The sequence below is a fragment of the Branchiostoma lanceolatum genome, chromosome 2, assembly GCF_035083965.1.
Source record: "Branchiostoma lanceolatum isolate klBraLanc5 chromosome 2, klBraLanc5.hap2, whole genome shotgun sequence".
Taxonomy (NCBI): domain Eukaryota; kingdom Metazoa; phylum Chordata; class Leptocardii; order Amphioxiformes; family Branchiostomatidae; genus Branchiostoma; species Branchiostoma lanceolatum.
The window spans coordinates 34,834,511-34,850,426 of NC_089723.1; the positions used below are offsets into that span (position 1 = coordinate 34,834,511).

Sequence of the window (15,916 nt, forward strand, 5' to 3'; positions counted from 1 at the left end):
AACCTTGGCGTTGAACTGTATTTTTTTATGTGCTTTTTTTACTCCATGGTCACCACGTAACCAGACCCAAAGGTCACTTCAAGGTGTGGCGCAAAGGCCACGTTAGGTTACGGGTTACACAGTATAACTGTAACAGTTACTAGTATTGCACAATGCGGCGTTGCGTTGCCCCCGAGATTGTTCAGATTTTGTATAGGACCCATATACACAGCACTGTGGCACCGTTGGCAGAACTGGAATTGTATTTTGTCAGGCCATATCTGATAGCCCGTCTGGGGGTTTAGGAGAACTCAATTAAGCCGCGGACTAATCTAGTTACCGGCGCCAGCGATGCCGTATCCATCTTCCCTCTTATTCAATAGACGGAAGAGCGACCGAGTGAATATGATCTTTTTCGTCTGATGACTTTTGACAAAATCACATTCTGTTGGAGAATGCGGACGTGACACTGGTTTGTTCTCTGAGTTGGCATTGAACCGGCAAAAATTACACTCAAGAAACAGGCTTGCAGAATTAACATCCTACCATCAAGTTACTAGTATATCCAGTAATCCTTTCTTGCAAATATGTGCTAGCTTCAGTGGGCTGCTGCTGATTTTTTCTGTGGGTTTTAGCCTGATCCTCCAACCAACTTTCTCCGGGTCCTGCATATATTTCAGAGGTTATTGGAGGAATATAGCATTAGTTCAACACCCTCCCCTACCCGCCTCTGATTGTCGGAGTGTAAAGCTTGTTACAACTGCACGGCAATTGGTAACTCATATAAATGTTTGCCTTGAATTTTCAATTTTGTACATTCTCCTCGCTTACAAAACTTATATAGAATAGAATAACATCTACATTACTTTGTGAGACCCAGAGCGAAAGAGTGAGTTTATGATATCGTACAGTATCTATGAATATAAAACCAGGTATCTGTATCTATATAGCCGGTATAACCGCCATTAGGCATAACACACCAGCTTCGCAGGCAGCAGCTGGTCATATTACACCGAACGGTCTGTTACACCTAGTTTTTGCATATCTGACTGCAACCGTTCTTTAAAGCTACTTAGTGAGGAAGCTACTACAGTACTTGATGACAACAAGGAGGTTTTATATAGTCTATATAAAACCTCCTTGATGACAACGAGTTCCATTCTACTATGATTCTCGGGAAATACTAATTTTTGAACACATCAATCCTTGGCTGATAACTCTGGTACTTAAAAGCATGACTATTTCTAGTCCTCTTCTGAGCTGGCATTAGATACTTATCAGTCGGTACTATTGAGATGGACCGTTGTTTTGAGATCACATATCGTTCCAGCTGGGCCCCGAGTAAAATGGATTGCGCAAGGTTAATGCCGCAGATCGAACTGGTTTGTTCCCAGCATGACCCGCGCGCATCAATCTTGGTTCGGGCCGTCGTCACTTCGATCTGTGAAACATAAATCCTGGTAAAAGCAACGACTCCCGTGGTTAAGCACAACATTTACTCAGCGTTCTATGATGGAACAGTAATTATCTTTCCTCATTCCTATTCCAATATGTTGTTACTGCCGTATATGGCTGGTCAAAGACTTACATTGAAGTTTTTACAAAGGCAGATGGTAACATCGCGAACGCTGCATGGCCTGCTCACTTTTCTTATCAAATATTCATTATTCAGAACCACTTAGATATAGTGTCAAAACCCGAAATGAATATTGTGTCAAGAGAGTAGTTAAAACACGTCTACGTTGTATATTGAATTGTCCGTAATCAATTGGGTTTAGTTCAGTCGTGTTGACGTCATCGTGACCTCTTGTCTGACTCTACTTTGCATGTAAATAAAAGAGACGTTCGTCCCATGAAAATCGTTTCTGTGAACATGAAAGTACAAAGAAGTGACTTAAGCACAAAGGAGTGTCTAGTCTCCCCTCTTACAATTATATATATTATTCGTGAGTGGGCCTTTTTTATCCGTTGCCATTAGGCGTTTGCAATAGGAAGAACAGTTTGTTTAATCAACACAGCAACAACTGTTGCAAAAGAAAACGGTCGGACATTTACAAGAAAACAAGCGAATGTATCAAAACCCGCATTGCACACCCTGACATGAAGTTATGTAACGTTGTTCTTCTTGATGAGGGAGTGCAAACCTACTCTCCAAGCAGATCTATCAGTGGCAAGGCAGTGTCCAAAGTGCCAACCATTATCCAATAGGCCTTGTGAGGTCTCATTTGAGACTGGTTGCCTTGCCACCGATAGATCTGCTTAAAAATTATGCAAACCGCCCGGCTTCATGATCACGAACAAGTCGTCGAGTAAAATAGATTAAAGGCTTTGACTTAACTACTGAACCTCAATGCAACACAATGCAATACAATACACGGCGCGGTTCGTTGTGTAATACACAACGTTTGTCCCAAAACGGAAAACGGGGCCAAAGGTGTGCAGGATGTGACAATAGGACAGGGGACCACAGACAATAGGGCGGGATGTCTACAACACCTGTGTTTTGTCTCGTCTTCCTGATGACAGCTTTTAACCAGACATGATTGCTGTGGCTCTTTTGTTTTGTGACATATGATATTTACCATTGAGTCTTGCTTCTTCGGCAACTTTGATTCTTTATCATTATAACGTTACAATATACATTGAGATGCATGGCATTTCCCTTCCTGATGTTTTCATAGAGGAAGAACTTTATTGCGCGACAATTGCAACAGGTACAATTGAACTACATTGTATTTCTAATATCTAACAATTCTAAAGAACTAATCTAATATATGAATTACAGGAGACAATCTATCTAATGCCGTGTATGATATAGGGGCAGCAAGATACAAAACCATCAACTAAAGTTGCAAACCTTACGACCGTAATCGTGAAAGCTAAACGCACAACATTACATGTATGCCATTAATTCCAACATTGGGTGTACATCTAGATTCAACATGCACCCTCTACACAGCAGTGCATTAATGTAATCATTCGATCGTATTAAGAAATTGGATAGATTTTACAAGCGCGAATTCCCTTGTATAAATCAGTCAGGCGTGAAGGAGACGTATCTATATGGAAGACGGGATTGATTTCAGGTCTGGATAACCCTCTCGTGAGCACTACGCTAATGAAATTTGTGCTGACAGGAATCAATTTGGTTTCGTGCACCCGTCGCCCACCCAGGTTTGTTTTCAGGGATAGAGAAAGGGACCGGGGGCATTGACCTGCTCAAAAACTTAAGAGTTACTCTCCAAGCAGAGGTTCGGTTCCGGGTTGTTTCTGACGTCTTTTGGGCGAGCTCTCTATTTTGTCCCAGACTAAGACACAACCTTGGTGATATATAGAAAACGGGACAAAATATTGTAAGCCCGACAAAAACGCCTAAAAAGACGTCAAAAACAAGCCGGAGCCGAACCCGAACCGTTGCTTGGAGAGTACTAAAGAGTGTGAAAGGTGGAATGGTTCTAACGGCGTCCGCTGTGCCAACGTCATTGTAAAGAGTCACGGTCGCATAGTAACGTTACGTGCTTCTGTGTGTTCCTTCAATAAAAATTTCTCTCGCCCTTTCCCCAAAGTCTAGATTTGGGCACAATGGTCCAGGGTATGCCACAGTCACATTTAGGGCAGTTTCCTGGAACGAAAAGTAAGACATAAAAGACAACAAAACAAAAATGTTAAAAAAATCACTTGTATTTTTCGTTCCAGAAGACAGGTATTTTTCGTTCCAGAAAATAGCCCGGCCGGGCCCCGGTCTACGAATATAACCCTAGCATTAGTAGTGTTCTTTTGTCTCAGACATTATGTGTAGGAATTCATCTCACAATCTTTCTCCACATATTACCCCACAGCTGTTTCACGTGGCCTACGTGGTGCTGAAGTTCGCTAACGCCCCTCGTCCGGGGGTCTGGGTTTTGGAGCGCTCCACGGACTTCGGCCAGACCTACAAGCCATGGCAGTACTTCGCCGACACGCCGAGCGACTGCTACAACGTCTTCGGCGTCTCCCCCATGGACAGGCCGACACACGACGACTCAGTCACGTGTACCACGGAGTACTCCAACATCGTACCTCTGGAAAACGGAGAGGTAAGATGATTTCTACCAGATTAACTACGCCTGCTATAGGGAGAATATCTGCCAGGAGGGTTTGGCTACGATAGGTTTTCATTTGCAGGCGGGAAATGTTAACCTTCCCATGGACTGACTGTCCTGGCCAATTATTCCCTTTTTTGCCGAATTTCACTATCCGTACCCCCGTAGGAAGGCCCGGTGGAGGCTAAAGGTAAGAGCAGGGTTACACGATAGTCTTCTAACATCTAACGTATCATAAACTCATCAGGTGTGTTAGGTCTAGGAATATCAATGATGTGCTTCCGACTACGGTTCTGAACAACTTGAAGAGACCCAACAATTACAGTTTAACAATGTAAAACTGATATGCATCAGGACACTGGTATTTTAATCATATTTCAATCATACAGATATACATTGTAGAAGCACAATTTTTCATCGCAGCAGAAATTAGGAGAACATATTGGAAGACCATTTTACAATATTTGCATCAGTCACATGTCATATCGGAAATTGTATGTCCCTTGCCAGGGGTCAACCCACAAAAGGCTAGGGTAAATCGTGTAACTGGAGACACATTTTTCTAGGCCTTAGTTTTATTTCACGATATCCTGGAAATATACAATTGTGTCCTCTTGCACACGTAAAGCAAATTAAGTTGCATGAGTAACTAACGCCCTGTTTTGTTGTAGATCCACCTGTCGCTTGTGAATGGCCGTCCCAGCTCCAAGAACTTCACCCATTCCTCCATGCTGCACGAGTGGATCCAGGCCACCGATGTCCGCCTCAGGTTCCTCCGGACCAAGACGCTGCTGGGGCACCTCATGGCCGTCACCCAGCAAGACCCGACCGTCACCAGGAGGGTGGGTTCTATTACTCTCCAAGTTCGGCTCCGTGATTTCAGGTGTTTTTGTCGGGCTTTCTTCTATTTTGTCCCGTTTTCTTTGTGTCGTTTGGCCTGGCGACATAGAGAAGACGGGGCAAAATGCTAGTAGAAAGCCTGACAAAAACGCCCGAAGTAGAGTAGGGTTCTCTAGACAATTAGGGCGAAAAAGGAGTGGGACTAAAATTTCTTCTTTATACTAAATTTCATTAGAGATATCCATTCGAATGCATTTAGGGGGTTGTAGAAATTTAGACCTTATTTACCCAATAATTCTTAACCGAATTGCAGTTGTCTCATTTTTATCAAAAAAAGAGAGCCTTATCTGGAATCCCTATTTTTCGTAAATGTAATCGCCCCAGATATCATGGGGAGAATATTGAAAGACAAAATTATAATCCTGGAAACTTTCAGTACAGCCACTAGAAAAAGGGCGTGATTCCTAGAATTCTTGCACACTGCACAAAGTACTATTTCGTTAGGCACGTCCCTGAGGTCTCGCCAAAAAGTTTGCAAATGCTGGGACATTCCTTTTAGCTGTGGACAGATTATGAAACAGGGAAGGTACGAAAGACTGACGGATTGGTATTTTTTTGGCGGATGTTCCATGTAAGACATCACGAAATCGCCGGCATACGCACCAAGGCGCGTGGGGCCGTAGCGGGCCCTTGTCCGTGGAAGTGGTGCTTACGCGTGCGTCGTGTCGTCTCGGGGTCGTGTAAGACATCACGAAATTGCCGGCAGACGCACCCAGGCGCGTGGGGCCGTAGCGGGCCCTTGTCCGTGGACGCGGCACTCACGCGTGCGTCGTGTCGTCTCGGGGTCGTGTAAGACATCACGAAATCGCCCGGGCACAGGCACCCAGGAGCGCGGGGTAATAGTGGGCCCTTGTCCGCGGCCGTAATGCATACGCGTGCAGGGCACACATCCAAACTACACCTGCTACAGACCGGCTGTAGTTCGCTGTATCTATTGTAGCACCGTGTACTCAGAGGGCAAGAGGAACCCAACTACAAGATTTGTAGCTGTAGCAAGTGTAGCAAGTGTAGCTGCACACATCCCAACTACACCTGCTACAGACCGGTTGTAGTTCACTGTAGCTAATGTAGTACCATGTGCTCAGAGGGCAAGAGGAACCCAACTACAAGATTTGTAGCTGTAGCAAGTGTAGCTGCACACATCCCAACTACACCTGCTACAGACCGGCTATAGTTCACTGTAGCTAATGTAGTACCGTGTACACAGAGGGCAAGAAGAACCCAACAACAAGATTTGTAGCTGTAGCGAGTGTAGCAAGTGTAGCTTCACACATCCAAACTACACCTGCTACAGACCGGCTGTAGTTCACTGTAGCTAATGTAGTACAGTGTACTCAGAGAGGAAGAGGAACCCAACTACAAGATTTGTAGCTGTAGCAAGTGTAGCAAGTGTAGCTGCACACATCCCAACTACACCTGCTACAGACCGGCTGTAGCTGGCTGTAGCTAATGTAGTACAGTGTACTGAGAGAGCAAGAGGAACCCAACTACAAGATTTGTAGCTGTAGCAAGTGTAGCAAGTGTAGCTGCACACATCCCAACTACACCTGCTACAGACCGGCTGTAGTTCACTGTAGCTAATGTAGTACCGTGTACTCAGAGGGCAAGAAGAACCCAACTACAAGATTTGTAGCTGTAGCAAGTGTAGCAAGTGTAGCTGCACACATCCCAACTACACCTGCTACAGACCGGCTGTAGTTCGTCGTAGCTAATGTAGTACCATGCACTCAGAGGGCAAAAATAACCCAACTACAAGATTTGTAGCTGTAGCAAGTGTAGCAAGTGTAGCTGCACACATCCCAACTACACCTGCTACAGACCGGCTGTAGTTCACTGTAGCTAATGTAGTACCGTGTACTCAGAGGGCAAGAAGAACCCAACTACAAGATTTGTAGCTGTAGCAAGTGTAGCAAGTGTAGCTGCACACATCCCAACTACTCCTGCTACAGACCGGCTGTAGTTCGCTGTAGCTAATGTAGCACCGTGTACTCAGAGGGCAAGAGGAACCCAACTACAAGATTTGTAGCTGTAGCAAGTGTAGCAAGTGTAGCTGCACACATCCCAACTACACCTGCTACAGACCGGCTGTAGCTGGCTGTAGCTAATGTTAAGTACAGTGTACTCAGAGAGCAAGAGGAACCCAACTACAAGATTTGTAGCTGTAGCAAGTGCAGCAAGTGTAGCTGCACACATCCAAACTACACCTGCTACAGGCCGGCTGTAGTTCGTCGTAGCTAATGTAGTACCATGTACTCAGAGGGCAAGAAAAACCAACTACAAGATTTGTAGCTGTAGTAACTGTAGCAAGTGTAGCTGCACACATCCCAACTACACCTGCTACAGACCGGCTGTAGTTCGTCGTAGCTAATGTAGTACCATGCACTCAGAGGGCAAGAATAACCCAACTACAAGATTTGTAGCTGTAGCAAGTGTAGCAAGTGTAGCTGCACACATCCCAACTACACCTGCTACAGACCGGCTGTAGCTGGCTGTAGCTAATGTAGCACCGTGTACTCAGAGGGCAAGAAGAACCCAACTACAAGATTTGTAGCTGTAGCAAGTGTAGCAAGTGTAGCTGCACACATCCCAACTACACCTGCTACAGACCGGCTGTAGCTGGCTGTAGCTAATGTAGCACCGTGTACTCAGAGGGCAAGAAGAACCCAACTACAAGATTTGTAGCTGTAGCAAGTGTAGCAAGTGTAGCTGCACACGTCCCAACTACACCTGCTACAGACCGGCTGTAGCTGGCTGTAGCTAATGTTAAGTACAGTGTACTCAGAGAGCAAGAGGAACCCAACTACAAGATTTGTAGCTGTAGCAAGTGCAGCAAGTGTAGCTGCACACATCCCAACTACACCTGCTACAGACCGGCTGTAGTTCACTGTAGCTAATGTAGTACCATGTACTCAGAGGGCAAGAAGAACCCAACTACAAGATTTGTAGCTGTAGCAAGTGTAGCAAGTGTAGCTGCACACATCCCAACTACACCTGCTACAGACCGGCTGTAGCTGGCTGTAGCTAATGTAGCACCGTGTACTCAGAGGGCAAGAAGAACCCAACTACAAGATTTGTAGCTGTAGCAAGTGTAGCAAGTGTAGCTGCACACATCCCAACTACACCTGCTACAGACCGGCTGTAGTTCGCTGTAGCTAATGTAGCACCGTTTACTCAGAGGGCAAGAGGAACCAAACTACAAGATTTGTAGCTGTAGCAAGTGTAGCAAGTGTAGCTGCACACATCCAAACTACACCTGCTACAGGCCGGCTGTAGTTCGTCGTAGCTAATGTAGTACCATGCACTCAGAGGGCAAGAATAACCCAACTACAAGATTTGTAGCTGTAGCAAGTGTAGCAAGTGTAGCTGCACACATCCCAACTACACCTGCTACAGACCGGCTGTAGCTGGCTGTAGCTAATGTAGTACAGTGTACTCAGAGGGCAAGAGGAACCCAACTACAAGATTTGTAGCTGTAGCAAGTGTAGCAAGTGTAGCTGCACACATCCTAACTACACCTGCTACAGACCGGCTGTAGCTGGCTGTAGCTAATGTAGTACAGTATACTCAGAGAGCAAGAGGAACCCAACTACAAGATTTGTAGCTGTAGCAAGTGTAGCAAGTGTAGCTGCACACATCCCAACTACTCCTGCTACAGCCGGCTGTAGTTCGCTGTAGCTAATGTAGCACCGTGTACTCAGAGGGCAAGAGGAACCCAACTACAAGATTTGTAGCTGTAGCAAGTGTAGCAAGTGTAGCTGCACACATCCCAACTACACCTGCTACAGACCGGCTGTAGCTGGCTGTAGCTAATGTTAAGTACAGTGTACTCAGAGAGCAAGAGGAACCCAACTACAAGATTTGTAGCTGTAGCAAGTGCAGCAAGTGTAGCTGCACACATCCAAACTACACCTGCTACAGGCCGGCTGTAGTTCGTCGTAGCTAATGTAGTACCATGTGCTCAGAGGGCAAGAAGAACCCAACTACAAGATTTGTAGCTGTAGCAAGTGTAGCAAGTGTAGCTGCACAAATCCCAACTACACCTGCTACAGACCGGCTGTAGTTCGTCGTAGCTAATGTAGTACCATGCACTCAGAGGGCAAGAAGAACCCAACTACAAGATTTGTAGCTGTAGCAAGTATAGCAAGTGTAGCCGCACACATTCCAACTACACCTGCTACAGACCGGCTGTAGTTCGCTGTAGCTAATGTAGCACCGTGTACTCAGAGGGCAAGAAGAACCCAACTACAAGATTTGTAGCTGTAGCAAGTGTAGCTGCACACATCCCAACTACACCTGCTACAGGCCGGCTGTAGCTGGCTGTAGCTAATGTAGTACAGTGTACTCAGAGAGCAAGAGGAACCCAACTACAAGATTTGTAGCTGTAGCAAGTGTAGCAAGTGTAGCTGCACACATCCAAACTACACCTGCTACAGGCCGGCTGTAGTTCGTCGTAGCTAATGTAGTACCATGTACTCAGAGGGCAAGATGAACCCAACTACAAGATTTGTAGCTGTAGCAAGTGTAGCAAGTGTAGCTGCACACATTCCAACTACACCTGCTACAGACCGGCTGTAGTTCGTCGTAGCTAATGTAGTACCATGTACTCAGAGGGCAAGAAGAACCCAACTACAAGATTTGTAGCTGTAGCAAGTGTAGCAAGTGTAGCTGTAGCAAGTGTAGCAGTGGGTTAACAAATTTTCCTTACTTATTATGCAAATTAGCTCCTTATTTGCATAATTAGTCATTGATTATGTAAAGCACCACCCGAGCTCTCTACATAACAAACATCGCGACGATCTGTCGACCCATTCTCAAGTTATTCATGCCCGAATGTCAAAACAAAAACACCCACTGCGGTTCTTAACAAGCCGCTAGGGGGCCAAAATTTACAGAACTTACTTTCTGTGGCATGAACTATCTACCACACAAAAATCATGACCATAGCACTTTCAGAAAATATGCCCCTAAATTTTGAAGCTCTGCTGCAGTACCTTTGGTACCCGCTAGAAGGCCCATTATCGAACTTGACCTTCCTTTCGGTAAATCCTACCCATCCACTAAATATCATAAGGATCCATCAACAGCTTCTTGAGTTATGTTGTCCACAAGAAAATTCACATCCAAACAAAGCCCGCTGCAGTAACGACGGAAAGTGCCAGGAGAACTATTTTTGAACTTGACCTCCGTTTTCACAACATCTACACACCTGCAAAAAATCATGAAGATCCATCAACGTTTCCGTCACTTTTTTTGCCTACATACAAACACAAAAAAATCAACTTGCGTCGCCGTCATCTAGATAGCACACGGGCCCTACTCTCGCGCGGGGATCGGCTGTCAAGAGCGTAGCCCGGTGCCAACCCTATACCGTGACCGTAGGCTTTCCCTGCCCAAAAGGGGTTTAAAATATCGCCTCGCATCGCGGGAATGGTCTGGTATCCAGGCTAAGTCCACTATGTGAACTCAAGGAGCTTATTCGGATCAAGGACATACAGACGAAGCCACTTAATTGCGCCTCGGATAAACGCACCTTCCATTTAATTGCACCGAATCCCAATATCCAAAACCGGTTCCCATTCACTGCATTGTTAGTGACTCCGCATATCTGCACCACGCATGGTCACCAATGCCGGTGTAGGCGGGAGAGATGCCATGCTCCTTTGCAGATTTTTTTCCTAAATCAGACGACATCTGGGCAGAGATGTCGGGAGGCATTTATACACACCGACAGGAACTACTGAAGGACACCCGTGGAGTTGGAATGTAGTGGTGATACATCGTGATGAATTGTGTTTAAAGCTAAACTCCTGCTTCCAGTAGTGCTTTCAATGACATTTGTTAACTATTGTTGGAATCAGAAAGATATCTTTGAGGGCCTAGTTTTACCGATGAACCTTGAACCTTGAACGAGGACATCTGTGATCATCACTGTAAGAAATGGTTTCCTCGGTGCTTTATCCTTATGCGTCATAGGCTGGCCTGTAACGCACCGGAAATTGTTTATACTCCCTGGAAAAACTGTTCTCCAGATGTCGGGACACATTCTGTTTAGACCTGTGCTGAAGCAGTAGGGGACTCCCGCTGAGTTGTCGGGTGAACGCTCCGGATGTGTCGGCTGAAATTTTCCCGACATCTGGAAAAATCCTCATAAGACCATAAGATTCCTGTTTAGGCGCAGAAAAAGCCGTCGCCTACCAGATATATGCAGTCCATACATCAAGAAAACCGCATCCGTGAAACAGAAGTTGGGCATGAGAAACGCGTGTCCTAGCTGATGAGCGCGTAGTCTGTATAACGCAAACTCCAGCTGTCCGGGGGGGGGGGGTTCTATCCCCTCCCCGCGGGGAGGCGAGGCGGTTAGTGGGCGGCGAGCCGTCACGGGGTTGAATTCAGGCTTAAGCGGGACACGGAATGAAAGGCAGGATAAACTGTTCCAAAACGCAGATATATCTGTCCCACAAAACCCAGATATATATCAAACGATCGCCACATATATCTGTGTTCCAAAACGCAGATATATCTGTTCCACGATACACAGCTATTTATCGAACGATCGCCACATATATCTGTCTTGCATGTATCTGCGTTTTCAGAGAAAACTTATAGAACAGCACTTAAATCTCAAAACAAAGCACCCGCTGTGAACTTAGCTGTAAAGGTCAAGAAGAGTTTTTTGCTACAAGTCTAGTCGAGTTCTGCTCTGTTTGTATCATTTTCAGCCACTGATAGATTAAAAAACTCCTTTAATTTACAGCTAAATTCAATAGCAGGTACTTTGTTTCAAGATTCAAGTGCTGTTGTATCACTTGTCTATAGTAATTTTTGTGGGCGAAAAATTTGTGATGCGATCGTTACATATATCTGTGTTTTCACGCAAAGATATATCTGTGTCATGTATTACAGATATATGGGACGCTAAAAACCACATATATATGTGCTACAAAGTAAAGTTGGATGTTTAAGAGAGTAATCTGTTTTCATCTGTGCGGTGAAATTGCCAGTACATATCAATACTTTTTCCTTACTACAATCTAACGGTGTCCACGTGCACAAGGACAGGAAAAGTCGTCTCACAAGGGTGCATTGTTACTTTGAACTTTACGATAATAGTGTATCATGTTGCTAATTTAGACTTATCTTATCTTGGCCAGGATTAGGTGTCAGCATAAAAAGGCAATTGTAGCATTTTCCTGTTAATCGTTCAAAATTGGCCTTGATGTATTGGTGCTGATATCTTTCCTTAGTTCATTTTTAATGCTGCCAGTGTGAAAATCGCGTCATTTACCACAGTAGTATTATAGTATAGATATCTTACATTATGGAGACTGTTATTTGAAATTGATAGTTCTATTTAGGCTTCATCTATTGCATGTTGCAACGTCCACTATTCAAGAACGTAGCAGAATCGTAACATTAACTCAATATTGATGCATAAGGACATGATTTGCATATTTCACATCTATATGTGTCAGTCATCTCATAAGCTTCCGAAAGTCATGACGATTCATTATATCATTCTTAAGTGACCCTACTTCAAAATTTGGAGCAGGTCAAACGATACAAAAACGGAAGTTCTGCTGCAGTACCAAGGTCACATACCACCGACGCCAATTCTTTGTTACATTACAAAAATCAAAACCATTGCACGTGCAGGTCAAACGATACAAAAACGGAAGTTCTGCTGCAGTACCAAGGTCACATACCACGGGGCCCAACATCGACCTTAAATTTCAGCTTCCCAACACCCGCTCACATACCAAATATCATCGAAACAAACAAAGACACACACACAGACACACTCAAAACTATATCTCCATCCAGATAAAAATCATGCAAGCGCGTAGAATAGTTTCTCCATTCTGGTGGTATATAAAGGTACCGTGCGAATGGCTGCCGCCGCAGTGCCGTGCACAAACCTCGGTGTACCGTCCTAGTAACGATCCAGCGTCGGTTCACTACCGCCAGCGTGCCGGTTGAAATGGCAATTTCTTTTTCAATTAAAAAAAAAAACGAAAAACGCAAGTGGCAAAGTGCCGTGTTGGGTTCTTCTTGCCCTCTGAGTACATGGTACTACATTAGTTACAGCCGGTCTGTAGCAGGTGTAGTTGGGGTGTGTGCAGCTACACTTGCTACACTTGCTACAGCTACAAATCTTGTAGTTGGGTTCCTCTTGCCCTCTGAGTACACGGTGCTACATTAGCTACGGCGAACTACAACCGGTCTGTAGCAGGTGAAGTCTGGATGTGTGCAGCTACACTTGCTACACTTGCTACAGCTACAAATCTTGTAGTTGGGTTCTTCTTGCCCTCTGAGCACATGGTACTACATTAGCTACAGTGAACTACAACCGGTCTGTAGCAGGTGTAGTTGGGATGTGTGCAGCTACACTTGCTACACTTGCTACAGCTACAAATCTTGTAGTTGGGTTCTTCTTGCCCTCTGAGTGCACTGTACTACATTAGCTACAGCCAGCTACAGCCGGTCTGTAGCAGGTGTAGTTGGGATGTGTGCAGCTACACTTGCTACACTTGCTACAGCTACAAATCTTGTAGTTGGGTTCCTCTTGCTCTCTGAGTACACTGTACTACATTAGCTACAGCCAGCTACAGCCGGTCTGTAGCAGGTGTAGTTGGGATGTGTGCAGCTACACTTGCTACACTTGCTACAGCTACAAATCTTGTAGTTGGGTTTCTCTTGCCCTCTGAGTACACGGTGCTACATTAGCTACGGCGAACTACAGCCCGTCTGTAGCAGGTGTAGTTGGGATGTGTGCAGCTACACTTGCTACACTTGCTACAGCTACAAATCTTGTAGTTGGGTTCTTCTTGCCCTCTGAGTACACGGTGCTACATTAGCTACAGCGAACTACAGCCGGTCTGTAGCAGGTGTAGTTTGGATGTGTGCAGCTACACTTGCTACACTTGCTACAGCTACATATCCTGTAGTTGGGTTCTTCTTGCCCTCTAATTACATGGTACTACATTAGCTACGACGAACTACAGCCGGTCTGTAGCAGGTGAAGTCTGGATGTGTGAAGCTACACTTGCTACAGTTGCTACAGCTACAAATCCTGTAGTTGGGTTCTTCTTGCCCTCTGAGTACATGGTACTACATTAGCTACAGTGAACTAAAGCCGGTCTGTAGCAGGTGTAGTTGGGATGTGTGCAGCTACACTTGCTACACTTCCTACAGCTACAAATCTTGTAGTTTGTTTCCTCTTGCCCTCTGAGTACACGGTGCTACATTAGCTACGGCGAACTACAGCCGGTCTGTAGCAGGAGTAGTTGGGATGTGTGCAGCTACACTTGCTACACTTGCTACAGCTACAAATCTTGTAGTTGGGTTCCTCTTGCCCTCTGAGTACACTGTACTACATGAGCTACAGCGAGCTACAGCCGGTCAGTAGCAGGTGTAGTTGGGATGTGTGCAGCTACACTTGCTACACTTGTACAGCTACAAATCTTGTAGTTGAGTTCTTCTTGCCCTCTGAGTACATGGTACTACATTAGCTACAGCGAGCTACAGTCCGTCTGTAGCAGGTGTAGTTGGGATTTGTGCAGCTACACTTGCTACACTTGCTACAGCTACAAATCTTGTAGTTGGGTTATTCTTGCCCTCTAAGTGCATGGTACTACATTAGCTACGACGAACTACAGCCGGTCTGTAGCAGGTGTAGTTTGGATGTGTGCAGCTACACTTGCTACACTTGCTACAGCTACAAATCTTGTAGTTGGGTTCCTCTTGCTCTCTCAGTACACTGTACTACATTAGCTACAGCCAGCTACAGCCGGTCTGTAGCAGGTGAAGTCTGGATGTGTGCAGCTACACTTGCTACACTTGCTACAGCTACAAATCTTGTAGTTGGGTTCCTCTTGCCCTCTGAGTTCACGGTGCTACATTAGCTACGGCGAACTACAGCCGGTCTGTAGCAGGTGTAGTTGGGATGTGTGCAGCTACACTTGCTACAGTTGGTACAGCTACAAATCTTGTAGTTGGGTTCTTCTTGCCCTCTGAGTACACGGTGCTACATTAGCTACGGCGAACTACAGCCGGTCTGTAGCAGGTGTAGTTGGGATGTGTGCAGCTACACTTGCTACAGTTGGTACAGCTACAAATCTTGTAGTTGGGTTCTTCTTGCCCTCTGAGTACATGGTACTACATTAGCTACAGCGAGCTACAGTCGGTCTGTAGCAGGTGTAGTTGGGATTTGTGCAGCTACACTTGCTACACTTGCTACAGCTACAAATCTTGTAGTTGGGTTCCTCTTGCTCTCTGAGTACACTGTACTACATTAGCTACAGCCAGCTACAGCCGGTCTGTAGCAGGTGTAGTTGGGATGTGTGCAGCTACACTTGCTACACTTGCTACAGCTACAAATCTTGTAGTTGTGTTTCTCTTGCCCTCTGAGTACACGGTGCTACATTAGCTACGGCGAACTACAGCCCGTCTGTAGCAGGTGTAGTTGGGATGTGTGCAGCTACACTTGCTACACTTGCTACAGCTACAAATCTTGTAGTTGGGTTCTTCTTGCCCTCTGAGTACATGGTACTACATTAGCTACAGCGAGCTACAGTCGGTCTGTAGCAGGTGTAGTTGGGATTTGTGCAGCTACACTTGCTACACTTGCTACAGCTACAAATCTTGTAGCTGGGTTCTTCTTGCCCTCTGATTACATGGTACTACATTAGCTACGACGAACTACAGCCGGTCTGTAGCAGGTGTAGTTGGATGTGTGCAGCTACACTTGCTACAGTTGCTACAGCTACAAATCTTGTAGATTGGTTCTTCTTGTCCTCTGAGTACACGGTGCTACATTAGCTACGACGAACTACAGCCGGTCTGTAGCAGGTGTAGTTGGATGTGTGCAGCTACACTTGCTACACTTGCTACAGCTACAAATCTTGTAGTTGGGTTCTTCTTGCCCTCTGAGTGCATGGTGCTACATTAGCTACGAC

At 45.5% G+C, this 15,916-nt stretch overlaps 1 protein-coding gene across 2 annotated transcripts in view; it reads left to right on the plus strand.

The window, feature by feature from the left end:
* LOC136428821 (laminin subunit alpha-5-like) overlaps positions 1 to 15,916 on the plus strand; it is a 95,186-nt gene that overhangs the window by 12,675 nt on the left and 66,595 nt on the right. For both annotated transcript variants that reach the window (XM_066418587.1, XM_066418588.1), the window contains exons 2-3: positions 3,819 to 4,055; positions 4,733 to 4,903. In XM_066418587.1, coding sequence (XP_066274684.1) covers positions 3,819 to 4,055; positions 4,733 to 4,903 — 408 coding nt within the window. The remainder of the gene's footprint in view (positions 1 to 3,818; positions 4,056 to 4,732; positions 4,904 to 15,916) is intronic.